This window comes from Onychomys torridus, chromosome 8 (genome assembly GCF_903995425.1).
Source record: "Onychomys torridus chromosome 8, mOncTor1.1, whole genome shotgun sequence".
NCBI lineage: Eukaryota > Metazoa > Chordata > Mammalia > Rodentia > Cricetidae > Onychomys > Onychomys torridus.
The window spans coordinates 5029858-5048293 of record NC_050450.1 but is presented as its reverse complement, the minus strand read 5'-3'; the positions used below and the strand labels follow the sequence as shown (position 1 = coordinate 5048293).

Below are 18436 nucleotides of genomic sequence, written 5' to 3'. Positions count from 1 at the left end.
ACTGAAGCTATGGTTACCTGCTCAAATCCTGCACAAGAGCAGGCCAAAAAGGCGAGCTAGCATATTCCAACAGGCAGCACTGACTCAATCAATAGGTTGCTATTTTGTCATTTTCCCCCTAGAGCTGAGGACCGAAGCCAGGGCCTTGTCCTTGCGAGATGAGAGCTCTAACACCGGCTAAATCCCCAACCTGATTCATTAGCTTGCAAAGAAAACAAAACCCAAGAAAGGACATGAAGGGAGGTGGGGTATGTTGGGCACGTGTGGATGGAGAATTGGAGGTGTATATGATCAAGGCACATGAAATCAAAGAAGAAAAAGATCTGGGGGGAGTTTTTTTTTTTCTTCTGAGACAGGGTCTCAAACGTGCTGTGTAACCCAGGGTGACCTTGACTTCTGGCCCTCTGGCCTCTACCTCCCTAGCACCAGAATTTTAGGCATCCACTACTAGACCCAGTACTGGGACTGAACTAGGGCCTGTTCATGCTAGAGCTATGTCCTCAAACCTGAGTTGTTTGAACCAGGGTCTAGCTGTAGAGCCCTGGCTGACCTGGAAATACTCTACGTAGACCAGGCTAGCCTCAGACTCACAGAATCTGCCTGTCTTTGCCTCCTGGGTGCTGGGATTAAAGGTATATGCCACCACAACCTGCCTAAAATCTTTTTGTTTGTTTGTTTTTCGTGACAGGGTTTCTCTCTGTAGCTTTGTGCCTTTCCTGGAACTCACTTGGTAGCCCAGGCTGGCCTCGAATTCACAGAGATCCGCCTGCTTCTGGCTCCCGAGTGCTGGGACTAAAGGCGTGTGCCACCACCGCCCGGCAATCTTTTTTATAATATATTCATTTTTATTCATGTGTCTAAATGTTTTGTCCATTTGTATGTCTATGCACCATGTACATGCAGAGTTTGTGGAGTCCAGAAGAGGACATTGGATTCCCTGGAGTTAACAGATGTTTGTAAGCTGCCATGTGGATGCTGGGAACCACTCAGCAATTGTCCTTAACCACTGAGCCATCTAGCCTACTCCAAAACATGGAATCTTCAGCCTCAGCTTCCTAAGTAGCTGAGCACCACCAGATGCAGCTTGATTTACTATTTGTTTTATATTTATTATTTTTGAAGTTATGGTAATCTAATCCATGGTCTCACTTGTGCTAGAAAAGTGCTCTGCCACTACCCTATATCTTCAACTGTTTTTGTATTTTTCTTTTTGTTTTGTTTTGTTTTTTTGACAGGTTTCTCTGTGTATTAGCCTTGGCTGTTCTAGAACTCACTTTGTAAACCAGGCTGTCTTGAACTCACAGAATTCCTCTGCCTCCAGAATGCTGGCATTAAAGGCATGGGCCACCACTGCCTGGCTGTTTTTTGTATTTTTCATTCTAAGAAAATGTCTCACTAAGTTGCCCAGGTTAGCTTTGAACTTATTATGTAGTCCAGGCAGGCGTTGAACTTTCAACTGCCTCTGGAGTAGCTGAAATTAGTCATAGACCATCAGGTCTGATAGCATTTGTTTATCACAATTAGTCAGAGGATGGGGAATCTGAGGTTCAGAGAGGTTAGGGACTCTGTACTGGCTGGTTTTGTATGATAGTCAGAGAGGAAGGAGCCTCAGTTGAGGGAATGCCTCGAGACCCAGCTGTAAGGCCTTTTCTCACTTAGTGGTCAATGGAGGAGGGTCCAGCCCATGGTGGACAGCGCCATCCCTAGGCTGCTGGCCCCAGGTTCTATAAGAAAGGAGGCTGAGCAAGCCATAGGAAGCAAGCAAGTAAGCAGCACTCCTGCATGGGCTCTCCATCAGCTCCTGTCCTGGGTTCCAGCCCTGCTTGAGCTCCTGTTCTGACTTCCTTACAGCAATGTGGAAGTGTAACCCTTTCCTGTCCAACTTGCTTTCTGGTAGTGGTTTTTGTTGCAGCAATGGAGACCCTAGGACAGACCCTGCCCCCAAGAGCACAGCTGCTAGGTGGCAGGACTGGATTTGAACTGACTTGAGCTGAGTCCCCTGTGCTGGTGTATGTGGTGGTGTGGGAGCTGGAGGAAGACTTGCCTACAGCGTCCAAGTTCTGCAGTTAGTGAGCCCATCCATCTGCTGCAGCTTCCCCACCGCTGCTGGCAGGACAGACAGATGCAGAGCCAGGCCTGCAGGAGGCGCTTTAGGATGTGGAATAGGGAGGGGCTGCTGAGTTTGAGGTGTCAAAGATGAGATTGGAAGGACATTAGTGTAGCACCTGTGAAGAGGAGGACCACTTGGGAAGAAACCTTGGCATGAGGTAAGTTCATTATGGAACCCTTGGGGCCCAGGCATTAGGCTTCAAGTTTCTGCTGCCCCATGGGGCAGAAGTGGCAGGAGCTTCATAAACACTAAGCCCAGGCTGAGTTAGGACAGCTACCTTTGGAAAGGCCCTCAGAGCTGAGGTGGCTCATGTAGCAAGAGATCTCAGGAAAATCCAGAGATGCTGAGCCCTGCAGCCCAAGTCCTGTCTTGATTCCAGCATCCTGACAATAGTAAACACAGGGAGCTGGCTTGGAGTGGCTGAGCATTACTCCAGACACAAGGTTTGGTTGCTTAAGTAATGAGTGTAGGGTCTGCTCATGGCCTGGGAAGATGGAGAACCCCATGGGCTCCCCAGCCCCAGGGCACCCCTATCATGAAGCAAACTTCTGCCTCCCTCAGTGCTTCTCTCTCTTGTCACTCAGGTCTCCAACAGAGCCATCTGTTTTCAGCCAAGAAAAGCTAGAGGTCAGAACAGCTCAATCAATAGTGTTTGCATAACATGCACAAAGACCCGGGTTCCATCATCAGCAATGAATGAACTGGCTTGGTGGCACAAACCTATAATTCCAGAAATTGAGAGATGAAGGCAAGAACATCAGAAGTTTGAGGCCAGCCTGGGCAGTATCACAAAAATAAAATAAAAAAGGAAAAAAAAAAAAAAAAGATAAAGCCAAGTGCAGTGGGCTTGAACCCCTTCTGAGGTCCTCATCTTCACCCCAGACCAAGGCCAGGTTGTCCTTTTCAGGATGGAGATCTGCTGTCCCCCACTTTGGAGGCAGCGGTGGTTACTGATAGCTGTAGCCCTCTCTGGGGGCTAGGTGTACGGGAGATCTGGGAGATGCGAAACACAGTGTCCTGTCAAGTGGGCATCACAAGACCTGCCAGCGAGGCTTGTGGTTCAAGTCCAGGTGACTCAAGGGTGCAACAGAGAGGTCTGGAGCAAACCTTTAAGGTACTGAATTGAGGAGGGCAGCTGTATGCACTGTCCAGCCCCAGCCTCACTTGCATGCTGCTGGGATGACGGGGCCTAGGCCCAAAGGCTCATTGGTGGGTTGTCTCTGAAGTAAACAGTGCTGGTGGGGAAGCACAGGGTCAGTCAGAACCCCATGGGACCTAGCCCCTCTTTAGTTGGACTACAGGCTCCTCCTGCCCAGGGATTTCTGGAGCTGGGGCCAGAGAGGGGTGTCTACTGGCACAGTGGTTCTAAAACCTCACTATACCTCAACCTCCAGCACTCATATCAGTCAGAACCACGGGTGGGTTCCCATCTCAGCTGCTGGTGGGGGGATCAAAGTACTGAGGTCTAAAAGGTGGAGGTCAGAATCTCCTAGATGCTGGAGGTCTGGGTTCCTCAGATGCAGACCTCAGAGCAGTGCTTCTCATTACCTTCTAAGGTACAGAAGACTTGGAGCATGCCTGCACATGCCCAGAATTCAGCACTCAAAGAGGATTTAAGGTCTAAGGGGTTGAATTTCTTTATTTCTTTATTTTTTTTTGGTTTTTCGAGATAGAGTGTCTGTGTAGCTTTGTGCCTTTCCTGGAATTCGCTTTGGAGACCAGGCTGGCCTCAAACTCAGAGATCCGCCTGCTTCTGCCTCCCAATTGCTGGGACTAAAGGCGTGCGCCACCACCATCCAGCAATCTGTGAGGCTTTTAAGCAAGCCAACACAAAAGTTCCCTCCCCAAAGATCCTCAAAGCTCATAAGGGGTCCATATACAGACAGGAATGGCAGCAGGTAGCAGACAGGATGCTCACTTTCCCTGAACACTGAGCTCCTCTGGTTAGTTCAGGCTCAGCAGAGCAGAGCATCTGCACTGGTTCACCATGGGCAGTCTTCTGCATCCCTGCTTGGAAGGCTGAGTCCAAGTGTGGGGCTCTCCCACAGCACCCACTGTACCCAGAGAACAGTTCTCAGTCTCGGGAAGCTGCCATGTTAGGGTGAGGGAAGCAGGAGCGAGTCTACATTGAGTAGCAGGGACCTCGCCACAGTTTACCGGTTGGGAGAGGCTGGTGGGGGCTGACTGAGGAGACACTGAAACACCGAGGCTGCTGCCACCGCCAGCTGGTGCAAGTTTTATTGAGACAATGTACAAACAGGCCATGGAAACAAGGGCTTTGATGCTGGGACCAGTAACGTAAAATGGAATACAAAAATAAAAAGGCACTAATCTGTTAAGAAAAGACACTCAATGTATTCTAAGAATATAAGTCATTTAATACTGTTAATTTTATAGCACAAAATAAAACAAGCTATGATCCCCAAAAATAATTTTAAAAGCTTACACAGAAAATATTATTGCCTGACACTTATGATCTTTAAGTTATACACATCAAAAGAGTTTTATGTCGTTTTAAAACACACAGTGAAGACCGTCTAGAAGCAAGGCCACTGTTCCTCCTGTCTCAGAGAACTGCCCTCCTGCTCTTCTAGAGTATACAAGCAGCTCAGTGTCCACACTCACAGCAGTTACCAGGGATGTGGTTCTCTGGTCCCATGGTGAGGAGTCCACAGAAAGCATTAGTCTTAGGTACTGTGTTAAAACAACCAAGAATCCACTCATTTTAAGAGGTTAATGAACATAATATTAAAAGATTAAATTATAAACACCTGGAACAAAAAACACATCATCCCTTTAAAAAAAAAAAAAAATGCTCATTATTCTTCTGAGCAAAAGTTCCAAGAGCAGCGGCCATCAGTCTTGGCCCATCTTGTCTGTAAACAGCTGTAAAGGAAGGCTGGCACAGCGCCAGGAACCTGCAACTCCAAGGGAGGGCACAGAGTCTCTTCCAGTGGGCAGAGGGTTCTGAGTCTGGATGACCAAAGCCAGTGCACCCTGCTAACCCTGCAACAGGTGTCCCCAGAGCAGTGCAGGAATGACAAGGGCATCTTCGGCACAGGAGGTCCTGCCTAGGAAACGGACTTTAACCTGGTGGTCTATGCCGACTACCTGACCGAGTCCTTCTCAGCACAACAGCCCCAGTGAGGGGTTGTCATCCCAGCACTTTCTACAACACAGCAGAGCAGACCATGGGACAACGCTGATCACAGAAGGAGAGCCACCCTGGATCACATTCCCAGAAGAGTGCGACCTAGGCAAGATGCCACTTTCTATCAGTGTGAAAAGGAAAAATTTCCCAATTAAGAAACTGACGGGCTTTTAAGTCAGAAAAGGAAATTACTGCTTTCAGCACGTATCCTGAGAGTTCAGAACTTAAGTCTTTATTTCCAGCTCTGGATTTAAGAGAGCTGTAGAAACATTTACATGGGCCAAATTAACTGATTTCATAAACCAAACTCCAAGTTTATGGGACATTTTGATCCTGAATCTACATGGAATCTTGCTGGTCAACAGACTTGAAAAAGGAAATCCTATTCTCAAAAATGGCTGCCTGCACTGAGCATGCTGTTATCATCAAAAGGCACCAAGCCCTTCAGTTAAATGTAGTTTTTAAAAGACCTTAAAAGCTGGGTGTGGCGACTCAAACCTTTGTAATTTCAGCCGAGGCTGGGATGAAAAATTCAAAGCGTGCATGGGCAATTTATAGAGATTCCATCTCAAAATTTAAGAAAAAGCTCGTGGTAGAGGGCTTCTCTAGCATGTGTAAGGCAAGAGGTTCAAGCCCCAGTAACGATTCCTCAGAGGCTGTCCTCTGTGAACAAGGCATGTATTCAGTGCAGGTATCAAAAGGCCTAGGGCTGAACTGGGTCACTAGCCAGAAGGCAAGTATTGTTCTAGGCAGAGTTTGGGGCCCACTCAACAGATCTGGCTAAAAAATGGTAGCTTTCAGAGATGGAAAAAAGCTGACGTTTACCACTTTTTTCTGGAAAGCCACAGAGAGGGAGACATGATACTACCCCCAAATCCCAAATGACCATTTTGTCACATGAACATTCTTTAATATGGCACTTATCAGCCTGATTTAAAGAGAAGCTAATGGGGCTGAAGAGATGGCTCAGCAGCTAAGAGCACTTGCTGCTCTTACAGAGGACCCAGGTTCAATTCTTAGCACCTACATAGTAACTCCAGTTCCAGAGGATGCAACACTCTCTTCTTGCCTCCTTAGGCATTGCACCTATGTGATGCACATTCATACATGCAGGCAAAACACCCACACACTGCTACAGGGGTGTTTCTGAAACAAAGTCTCTCTTTGTAGGCCTGGTTGTCCTGTAACACACTACATAGACCAGGCTAGCCTTGAACTCTGAGATCTGCTTGCCTCTGCCTTTCTGAGTGCTGGGATTAAAGGTGTGTGCCACCATGCCCAATATACACAAAATTAAAAAAAAAAAAAAATCTTTAAGAGAAATAAATATAGTGGACAAATGCTTGTGTTAGTTTTTGTCTCCTGAATATATTTCATTAGTTCTCACAGCCTAAGAGCCTCCAGAGCCAGGGCCACAGTTACAGCTGTTCTGTAAATGCTGGAGCTACTCACTAAGTCACTGCTACATTTCTCGGTCTGCTTGGAGTTCTGTGTGGAGGCGTGTCCTCATCAGGGTCCAGGTAAAACAGAGCATACTACAGAAAGGTTCTAGAACTCAGGGTTGCCACGTGCAGATGAGGGGCAGACACACATTTGTACCAGCTGGCTTGCATTTTCTTGGTTCAGGAGCACTGTGTTCTGTTCCTCTTAGGCTGCGGAACCAGACAGGACTACCACTTTCAAGCTGCCCGGACAGGCTGGGTTTGGACAGGAAGAGCTGACAGGACTCTGGTTAAACTTCGAGTTCTTAAAGGGGGTATACTTATTCAAACGCCAGACAGAACTGACCAAGTGCCCCACTCTTTCTTTTCCTGTCAGTAGCAACAGTGACAGACAGCAACAGGCTCCCTAGACCACTGGTGGTTCACCCTGGGGCTTCCAGGCTGCACCCAGCACGGTACACCAATGACTGCTGTGTGTGCACGTGCACTGTTTGCCACATGGCACACAAGGTATCGTGGCAACCAAAAGAGAAAGGCCTCTACTTCAAGGTGTCTTTTTCATATTCTTTAGTTACGTACAGCAGCTTCAGTTTGGAAGCTCAGGGACACGTATTGTTCCTTAGACTATCACAAAAAACCAACCTACTATTTAAAAATCTGTTCAGAACACACAACTCTAATGAATTAGTCTTCCAAAACCAAAACTAAACAAAAGAAAGTGGAAACAAGCCAGACTGCAGGAGTTTGGACAGAATTGTCTGGAGTTTACTTCCTCTGTCGTCCAAAGAAAAACAAGCCACTGCTCTGTGGACCAGCAACAGCAAGAGTTTGCCAAGGCTAGCCCTCTCCGTGTGGACCGTCAGCAGGCTCGCACCAGAGTCCGTCTCCAACACAAATGAGGCAGTGATGAGAAGGAAGACCTGTGTCCAGTTCCACCAGGCTTTTCAGTCCACGACCCAGAAGAACGCTAAGACCAGCTACTCTGTGACAGCATGACTAGGATACAAATGCCAAGGCAGCTGCTGGAGGCATTCCAAATGTGCAGGAGACCCAGTGGATGGAAAGCTGGCCACCAGCAGCTCGGTGTGACTTGCATGTGAGAGTGCCTCCCACTCCAAAGGAGACGACGGCAGGCAGGACAAGGCAGCAACAATCACTCGTTGTCATCCGGGTTTTGGGGGTCAAAGATTTTAACATGTGTGAAAGGGAAAAGCCCTTTGCGCCCATTCACCTCGCCTTCCCACTGGCCATTTATATTCATCCTTGTGACTTTCACAATGTCACCAACCTGTAGGGATAAAGAAGACAAAATCAGCATCACTGTGCAAACAACAAAAAGACAGTTTACATTAAATCACAAATAGTATCTACCCAAAGACTAAGACTAACCTTTACTTCTTCAGTGTTTGGACCTGAAAGTCAAATACTACAAAGACACAAGACACCACCAGCGCACCCAGGACACCTCTCAGGTGGCAAGCATTTGTGAAACAGCTTCTGAGCACAAAGCAGCCACCACCCCAGTGGTTACTATAAATGAACACACATGGACATGTTAAGCTGCACAGAAGGGTACGAAATAGCCAGGCCTGGTACAGTCCCAGCACACAGCCTGGGCTCACTGTTGTGGATATCGCTCTGTGTAAATAAAGTTCTGATTGGCCAGTGGCCAGGCAGGAAGTATAGGCGGGACAAGAGAAAAGAGAATTTTGGGAAGTAGAAGGCTGGAGAGAGACACCGCCAGCCGCCGCCATGAGAAGCAACATGTAAAGACACTGGTAAGCCACAAGCCATGTGGCAAAGTATAGATAAACAGAAATGGGTTAATTTAAGATAAAAGAAGCAGATAACAAGAAGCCTGCCACAGCCATACAGTTTGTAAACAATGTAAGTTTCTGTGTGCTTTCTTGGTTAGAGACTGTGAGACTGGCGGGTGAGAGAGATTTGTCCTGACTGGGCCAGGCAGGAAAACTCTAACTACAAATGGCGTCCAACGTGTTGGCAAGAGTTTCCACCTAAAATCTGAGAAAAAAGATTCTAAGACGGAGCTAAAAACAGCTTCCTAATTGTCTCTCTCAAGTTAGCGGCAGCCTGCCGGTTTGAGCTACTGCTCACTGAGATGCTGTCTCAAAAAAACAAACAAACAAAAAAACGCCATATTGCTTTGATGGTGTATTTATTAAAGACTGGAATGATACAGAGATGATCAGCATGGGCTCCACACAAGCAACAACACACATCTGTGAAGCATTTCATACTAAAAGACCACCACCACCACCACCACCACCACCACCACCACACAAACCAGGGCTGGCGAGATGGTTTAGTGGGCAAAGGCACCAAAGAACTTGCCATGCAAGCATAAGGCTCTGAGTTTCATCTCCAGAATACATGAAAAAAGGCTAACCACGGTAGCATGGAGCTGTAAATAGAGCTGATAGGGCAGAGAAAGGTGAATCCCTGGTGGTCTAGTTCTGGGGTCACCGAGAAACCCTGTCTCAAAATACAAGGTGGACAGTGCATGGAGAACAGCACCTGATGTTGACCTCTGATCTCCTAATACACAAAACACAATGACAGAAGTGTGCATGAGGGAAGGGAAGAAAGGGGAAGAGAGAAAAAAGGAGGGAATCCACTCACCTCAATTCACAAGGGTGGAAATTCTATCAGCAACATCGCCTCATTCACCACGGTCCCTAAGCATCCATGACGCCACCCTGAGCTGTTCCCTGACTTTCTGTGGGACAGTCACTGAAGGGTGGGGTGCAGGTGGGGGACAGGGTCTTACTACATTCATAACTCAGGCTGGCCTGCCTTCAGTCCTGAGTGCTGAGCTTACAGGTGTAAATCGCAACACAAGGCTTAGCTTTGAGCTTCTGGCACAAGCCAGAGACAGCTCTGAGGACAAAGGCACCTATCACCAAGCTGACAACATGAGTTCAGTTCCAGGACTCATGTGATACAAGGAGAAAACTGACTCCTGTATGTTGTCCTGACTGCTACACATAACCCTGGCACATGCGCGCACACACACTCCAAATGTAATTAAAGACAGACAAAAATGCAGGCTGTAGGAACTCCATCTACTGCTGGAGGACAGGCACCCAGAGTTTAGAGATTAGTTTGCTCATCTAATAAAAGCTGGGAATTTTATTGTAAAAGAGTTCTTTGCCAGGCGGTGATGACGCACACTTTTAATCTCGGCACTTGGGGAGGCAGAGTCAGATGGATCTCTGAGTTCGAGGTACAGAGTGAGCAGCCCAAAAATAGATAGATAGATAGATACATAGATAGATAGATAGATAGATACATAGATACATAGATACATAGATATAGATATTTCAATAGATAGAACAAAACAAAACAAAAGAGGTTTTCAAAGCAGTTTGGGTACCCAGAGAGCTCTGGGGAGGTACCAACAAGTGTCTGATTAGGATTTTCAAAATTGTATTTATATAATCATCACAAAATGTATATCCAAAGGTGTGCTACCACTGACATGCTAACCTTCCATGTTCTGACGATCTGCTTCTTATGCTTTTTAGGAGGCTGGCTTAAAAGAAAGACAATCTATCACTGCTTGTAACAAAATAAAGCTAGAAACCACTGCACACTGAGCTGGTGCACGAGTGCATGCTGTCCATGCTGCTCCCAATCTCTTCTGCCCATTGCAATTTTCTATAAAGATAGGGTCTAAAAATAAGTCTCATTGGTCTGCAAAGACAACTTAGCCCTTAACAAAACTTGTTTTTCCAGAGGACCCAGGCTCAATTCCCAGCACCCACATGGTAGCTCACAACTGTCCGTAACTCCACTTTGCAAGGTGGTGCCTACCTCTGGCACCAGACATGCATGTGGTATACAGATACACATGTAGACAAAACCCATGAAACTAAAAGAAATGTTTATTACATGTATATACTTGTGTGTATTGTGTGCACATATGTATGAGTGTGGGTGGAGGGCTTATGTGTGGAACGGGCAGTTTTAGGAGTCAGTTCTTTCAACCAAGTGGGTCCTAGTGAGAATTCAGGTCCCCAGACTGGGCAGCAAGCATCTCTACCCACTGAGCCTCGGGTAAATCTGACAAAAGCCAAAGTTTTCAACTTAGTTACAGAGTCCTGTCAAAGTTGGTGAGGGGACCCAGGCGTAGGAGTACAACACTTGTCTAGCCATCTAAGTCCCAGTGTTTGAGCCTCAGCAAAGGGCAGGGGAGACAACGCATAGGAAAATGTCATTTCAGACTGGCAGATGTTAAAAGAAACAAAAGGGAAAAAAAAAATCACATACAGAGTTACATGTGTATGTGTCTGTAATCCAGCACTTGGAAGGTGAAGAAAGGAGGACCAGGAACTCAGGATTAGCCCTGGCTACTCAGTGAGTTCAAAGCCAGCAGCCTTGGCTCCATCAAGTCCTGTCCAAAAAGTCAAAACCAACTAAACAACCAGCAACTCCCTTCAAAAATTCCATAAAAGCAAATAGAATGATGGATGAAGAAGACCTGAAAACAGTGTCTAACAAATCATTCTAATGGACACAGCAGGTTAAAGACAACAGGAAGACAAGAGCAGAGGATGCAAGACACTGAGAAACATTCACTTCCCACCAGGATTCTACCCAATCGATTTAAGGCAGTTTTTCATTTTTAAGCAACTTCCCTATCTTTGTTGCATTTAAACAGTAAACATTCAGCAGTCCCGATTTGGCCAATGCTGTTTGAATATGTCAGATAACAATATAACAACAGGGGCTGAAAAGATGGCTCAAAGGGTTAGCAGCACTGGCTGCTCTTTCAGAGGTCCTGAGTTCAATTTCCAGCAACCACATGGAGGCTCACAACCATCTCGTAATGAGACCTGGTGCCCTCTTCTGGCCTGCAGTCATACATGCTGTATATATAATAAATAAATAAATTTTTCCCCCTCCCAGACAGGGTTTCCCTGTGTAGCTTTCCTGGAATTCACTTGGTAGCCCAGGCTGGCCTCAAATTCACAGAGATCCGCCTGCCTCTGCCTCCCAAGTGCTGGGACTAAATGTGTGCGCCACCACTGCCCGGCAAATAAATAAATCTTTAAAGAAAAAAAAAAAAAAGACTGTTTGAAAATTACCAAATCAATTTCAGAGTATTCTCATCTTCTTTACATACTAAGAAAAACCACCTCTCCCTTTTGGCATATATGTCCATGTGCACATGTGTTAAACATATATATGCATGGAGGCCTGTGGTGGTATTGTGTTCCCAGAAATATTGTGTATTCCCCCAAATAAACTTATCTGGGGTCAGAGAGCAGGACGGCCACAAAATTAAACATAAGGATAGGCAGTGGTAGCACACGCCTTTAATTCTAGCATTCCAGAGACAGAAATACCTCCGGATCTTTGAGTTCAAGGTCAATGTGAAACAGCCAGGCATGGTGACACACAACTTTAATCCCAGAAATCCAGCCTTTAATCCCAGTGAGTGACGGCAGAAAGTAGAAAGATATATAAGGCATGAAGACCAGAAACTAGAAGCTTTTGGCTAGTTAAGCATTCGGCTGGTTTAGCATTCAGGGTTTCGAGCACAGTTCAGCTGAGAGCCATTGGGATGAGGATTCAGAAGCTTGTAGTCTGAGGAAACAAGACCAGCTGAGGAACAGGTGAGGTGAGGAAGCTGTGGCTTGTTCTGCTTCTCTGATCTTCCAGCATTCACCCCAATAACTGGCCTCAAGTTTGATTTTATTAATAAGAATGTCTAACAATTCTGCTACATCTGGAGACCAACGTGGGGAGAATTCATTAAAAAAACCGCTTGGCTTGGCAGTGGGTCTGGCTTCCCGCCTGGGCGGCCGGGCTCCCTAGCTCCGGCCTAGCTCAGGCCTAGCTCGGCTTAGGACTCAGGCCCAACCTACCTTAGCTACAAGCGGTTACTGCCACAGTTGGAGTTACTTGCTTAAAAAGCTGGTGCTACGAACAACTCAGGCCTGCGGGAGCTACCGCTAATGCAGAGGCCTGAGGCCAATTTTGGATGTCATTCATCAGAAGCCATCTACTTTCATTTTTCTCACTGGGACCTAAGGTCACCAATTAGGCTAGGCTAGCTGGCAGGTGAGCCCCACGGGTACCAAGTATTTCCTTCTCCATAGCACTGTGATTATAAATGTATGCACAATTCCTGGCTGTTCACATGGGCTCTGAGGAACAAACCCAATCATGCTGGTGTGGCAAGTGCTTTATGGATGAGCTATCTCCCTAGGCAAACAAAATCCTCTGAAGAACAGTTCATTCTGATTTATAAGCAATGACGTTATGATTTGCTGATAGAAAATTTTTTTTATAAAAAATGTGAGAAGCAGAGGCAGGCAGATCTCTGAGAATTTCAGGCTAACCAGGGCTGCATAGTGAGCCCCTGTTGAGAACCTGGGGCAGCAAGATGGCTTATCAGATAAAGGTGCTTGCCTGACAGTTGAGCCCCATCCCCAGGACCCACTTGGTATAAGGAAGAACATGGACTCCCTCAAGTTGTTCTGAGGCACCCAAATCAATACATTTAATAAAAAGAGCTAAGCACTTTCCCCACTGAACTATTCCCTGACTTTAGCATCTGAAGGATTTCCTAAAGATATCTTTTAGAGGAGTAGTGGGTATGCTGATCCATCCCTAGTATTCTAGCCCCTGAGAAGCTAATGCAGGAGGATTGCTTATCTTGAGACCATCCTGAGCTCTAGCATGAGCCTGTACTGACAGATACATCTATTCTTTTGGCAGCTGGGAATCAACAATATTTATGTAGCCCAGAGTGGTCTGGAATTTACCATGTAACCCAGGATAGCCTTGAACTTAATCCTCCTGCTTCAGCCTCTAGAAGATAGTGACTTTATGTATATCAATGTCCAGAGAACATTCTTGCCTTTGACATGGGAAAAAGCATCTTTGGCAGTAAAGAAATAGAAAAAAAATGAAAAATTTTTAAAAATTAGTTGCAAGAACTGATATAACACTCAAGACAGAAGTGTAAGACAAGTACCTATGCAAATAGCTACTGTACTAGGGCTCAAAACCAGCCTGGGCAACACAGCAAGACCTACTTCAAGAACAAGTAAGAGTTAATCGAGTCTGCTCAGTCCCCATGGAAAATCCAAAGGGTGATTCCATGGGCCCTGGACACTCACTCTCTGAAGAGGGTGACCACTAGCCGGTGGGTACTGCAGTAGGGAAAAGCTTCCCGATCCTGGAATGTGACAGAGGTGAGGGGAAGCAGCCTTTGGTGAGTTGTGACCGAATGTAGATCTACAGGGCTGAGTCAGGTGCTTCTGATGAACATAGTCACCCACCATTGGATGATGACCCCTGAGACTGAAAATATAACCAGTGCTACTGTGAGAAATGGTTCTCTCATCATAGTTTGCCACCAAGGGCCAATAATCTCCCCACCTTGTAAAATTTGTACACGCCTCTTTTAATCTCAACCCTTTCCCCAATCTGGTAACACCTTCCCCAGAACTTGGCCTATAGTAGCTGACTCCTTCCCCTCTCCTCTGTACGGGTTCTTTGTTTTTTGTTTTTTCGAGACATGGTTTCTCTGTGTTTTGCACCTTTCCTAGAACTTGCTTTGGAGACTAGGCTGGCCTCGAACTCACAGAGATCCACTTGCCTCTGCCTCCTGAGTGCTGGGGTGGATTAAGGGCATGCGCCACCACCGCCCGGCTATGTACCGGTTCTTTTTAAAGTAGCCAATTGCAAAGGACCATGACAGACCCCAGCCAATGGGGGAAAAAGTTACCATTTGTGTTAAATAAAAACCAAATGAACATCCTGCCCCAGATGCGTGCTAGCCTGGATTGGGTTCTAGCCCACCTTACATACAAAAGGACTGCCTTGCTGAGCGGCTTCTGCTTTGTGTGTGTTCCTTTGTGGGACATTGAGATTATTCTAGGACACTGAAACTTCATTATGCTTGGCACGCCACTTCATCTCAGCAAGCAAAAGCAGTGAAAAGATGTTATTGTAAGCTACACACAGTGAACCCCTCCAAGTGACAGGCACTCCTGGAAGGGAGGAACACACAAACACATGCTTAGTGAACTCAGGGTTTCCTAGCTATATAGCAATATCCTGTCTAAAACAAAACAACAACAACAACAACAAAAAAACAAAGCCAGAACACTGTTATTGTGAATTTAATTCTAACCAATGAAAGAAAACCAACTGAAGAAACAGAATTCTGAGAATCCCAGCCAGTCATTGAAGGGAACTTGCACAATAGGCTTTGAGGAAGCTAATTCAAATGATTCAGAGAAGAGATATAACCTGAAGAGTAGGGGTTAAAAAGAAACCAGAGAGAGGGCTCAGCAGTTAAGAGCATGTGCTATCTCCAGAGAACTGACTTCAGTTCACATCACTGGGCAGCTCCAACTGCCTGGAACTCCACTTCTTGGGGCTCTGACACTCTCTTTTGAGGACACCTGCACACATATGGTTCAAATACACACTCTGGCATATACACATACACATAAAATAAATAAATTAAACCTTCAAGGGGATGGTGGTGGCAAAGGAATTCAAGAAGAAATTCCAATATAATCATGTATTACCTCTAGTGGGAATAAAGAACAATTTTTATTTTATCTTAAGGATGCTAGTGAGCTCAAAGATTACCAGAATCATAAACCTGGAATCGGTGGATGCCTGTAATCCTATCACTTGGTAGGTAGAGGCAGAAGGATCAAAAATTCCAGGTCTACACCACAGTTATACAATGAATTCAAGGCCAGCTGGGCTACATGGGATCCTGTCTCAAAAATAAAGTAGTAAAAAAGGTGAGCTGGAGACATAGATCAGTGGTTAAGAGCATTGACTGCTGTTCCAGAAGACCCAGGTTCGATTCTCAGCAACCACATGCATTTTACAACCATCTGTAACTCCAGTTCCAGATCTGACACCTTCTGGCTTCCTCAGGAACCACATGCAGGCAAAACATAAACACACATAAAATAAGTAAAAATTTAAAAAAGGACAGCATCAAAGAGAAAAGGTGTTCTTGAGCTAGTAAGGGTAGACTGAAGACTTAAGTATTGGCCAAGCACTTGGCAAGCTGAGTAAGAGTTCAAGACTGTTCTGTCACAGAGTACGTATACCAGAAGACAGTGGTATACTAAGTATGGTCCAGTCCCTTGGTTTGTGAAAAACAGGGAAGATGGTAAATTCTACAGTGAGCTTGAAACCAAACCTGGACGAAATGCCAGAGAAGATTAGCAAAAAAAAGATATCAGGCAAGATATTGCACAGAAGACTTTAGTAAAAAGATTTAAATGTTTCTTTCTCAAATCTTTTTTGTGAGGATGGTACAGGGTGTTTGTGTGGCATGCACAAAGCCCTGGGTTTGATTCTTAGTATCATATACACCAGGTGTGCTGGCTAGTTTTTATGTCAACTTGACAAAAGCTAGAGTCATCAGAGAAGGAGCCTCAATTAAGAAAATGTCTCCAAAAGACTGGGTTGTGGGCCAGCCTGTAGGACATATTCTTAATTAGTGATTAACTGATATGGAAAGACCTAGCCCATTGTGGGTAGTGCTATGCCTAGCCTAGAGGTCCTGGATTCTGTAAGAAAGCAAGCCATGTGGAGCAAGCAGGTGAACAGCACTCTTCCATGTCTCCATATCAGCTCTTGTACCTCCAGGTTCCTCCCACAAGTTCCTGCCCTGACTGCTTTCAATGATCAACAGTGATGTGTAAGTCAAATGACCACCCATCCACCCTGCTTTTCATCATGGTGTTTCATCTTAGCAAGAGAAACCCCAACTAAGACCAGGCTGGCCTCGAACTCACAGAGATCCTCCTGGCTCTGCCTCCCGAGTGCTGGGATTACAGGCGTGCGCCGCCACCGCCCGGCCTTTTCTTATTTTATATGCAGTGCTGTTCTGCCTGCATTTATGTCTACGTGAGGGTGTCAGATCCCTGGAACAGGAGTTATAGACAGCTGTTAGCGGCCATGTGGATGCTGAGTATTGAACCCAGGTCCTCTTGTAGAGCAGCCAGTGCTCTTAACCACTGAGCCATCTCTCCAGCCCAAACCCAGGATTTCAAGACCAGACTGGGCAGCGTGAGGACCCATATCCAAAACAAAACAAAACATGAGGCTACATAAGCATAGGAAGGGGACAGATAAAATGAATGGTTTCAACAGTCAGAATGCAAGAACTTGTTAACTAACAAAACTAACAGCCCAGAAGTAACTCACCCTGTAAACTGTTCTGTAAATTCTACAAGGAAAGAAGCCTTTGGTTTTTGTTCACTACAGTATCCCAAGTTCCTGTCTGTTGTCATCGAAAGAGTTAATCTGCTGAAGAAGTGGGCATGTTCATAGTATCCGATTCAAGACCATGCAGAAGGTCAGAGTACCCGGAGAAGCTGGACTAAGCACTAAGCATCATCACGACTCAGCTTCTCCTCGATCTTTACCAAGTCTGCTCTGAATCACTTTAGGTCTTGAAGTTTGTGACATGGCTATATGGAACACATTACAGATTGTTTTCTCCTGACTGAACACCAGGAGTAACAAGCCGTTGGGCGTGAGGAGTAGAAGGAGATGTCAGGGGACTATCCTGGGAAGCAATCTTCAGGCATTTCACCTTTATTTGAGACAGGGTCTCTCAAGGGCTAGACTAGCCAGCCAGTAAGTTTCCAAGGGTCCTTCTGTCTTTGCCTCTCGCCTGCCATCACTGGGACTACAGGCACAGACTCCACTCCAGCTTTTGATGTGCACTCTAGGGATCAGACTCAGGCTTCACCACTGCAAAGCAACCATTCCACTATTGCCTCAACCCTCTTTCTTTTCTTTCTTTTTTAATTTTTATTTTTCAAGATACAGTTTCTCTGTGGAGCAGCTGTGGCCGACCTGGAACTCACAGAAATCCACCAGCCTCTGCCTTCCAAGTGCTGGGATTAAAGGTGCGTCACCACTGCCTGGCCTCAACCCAGTTTCCAGGATGATCTTGAACTCCTGATGCTCCTGTCTCCACCTCCAAGCGCTGGGATTGCAGGTGTATGCCTGTCTCTTCCCTTTCTTTTTAGTAATAAACACATACTAGAATATGAGTGAGTCTCTTTAGAAGGAAATAAAGCATTTTCTGTGAAATTTAAAATCACCAAGGAGACATAATCCCTAAAACGAATTCTGAGAAACTGGTTGTTTCACACTTCAAATTAAAGCAATGCCAAGAAAAATGTTAATCTCATTAGGTCTTTTATAATTATGTGAAAACCTGCTCCCCCTGCTTTCTTTTGCCACTTTGGCCCTTTACCCAACAGGCTCTCTATGTTCATCTACTGGTAACTGCTCAGTAGTGTTTCAAGGTCCTCCTCTGCCTTCCCTGGTTTAAACAGCTAGCTGTATTCATCCTTCAATAATAGGGCTACCTCCTCCAGAAAGCCTTTCCAGACTACCTATACCTATACCTTCTTTCCTAGTCTCCCTTTCTTCACACTGGCAAGCTCCTTTGTGCATGCATCACCACCCTAGTTGGTTATATAAATGGATAGCTGATGGACAAATATCAACTCTTCCATGCATGTTGCTTAGAGAACTTAAGTAATTTGTCCACAACTATGCCCACAAAAACCAGGATGTAAAACAGGCCCACACAACTTCCCTGTCTCGCTTCTCAGCTAAGGAACTTTGACAAGTATTCTGTAACAACACAGCATCAACTATTATCTTCTGCTTAGAGATCTTTTAGAGGGCTCAGCAGAA

General features: G+C 45.7%; 1 protein-coding gene across 1 annotated transcript in view; it reads right to left on the bottom strand.

Moving 5' to 3' along the window:
• Nucleotides 1-6543: 6543 nt before the first annotated feature.
• The window catches only part of Crkl (CRK like proto-oncogene, adaptor protein), a 36175-nt gene continuing 24282 nt past the window's right edge, over nucleotides 6544-18436 (bottom strand). The window contains exon 3 of the mRNA XM_036197641.1: nucleotides 6544-7991. Within this exon, the coding sequence (XP_036053534.1) occupies nucleotides 7857-7991 (135 nt within the window). The 3' untranslated portion in view covers nucleotides 6544-7856. The remainder of the gene's footprint in view (nucleotides 7992-18436) is intronic.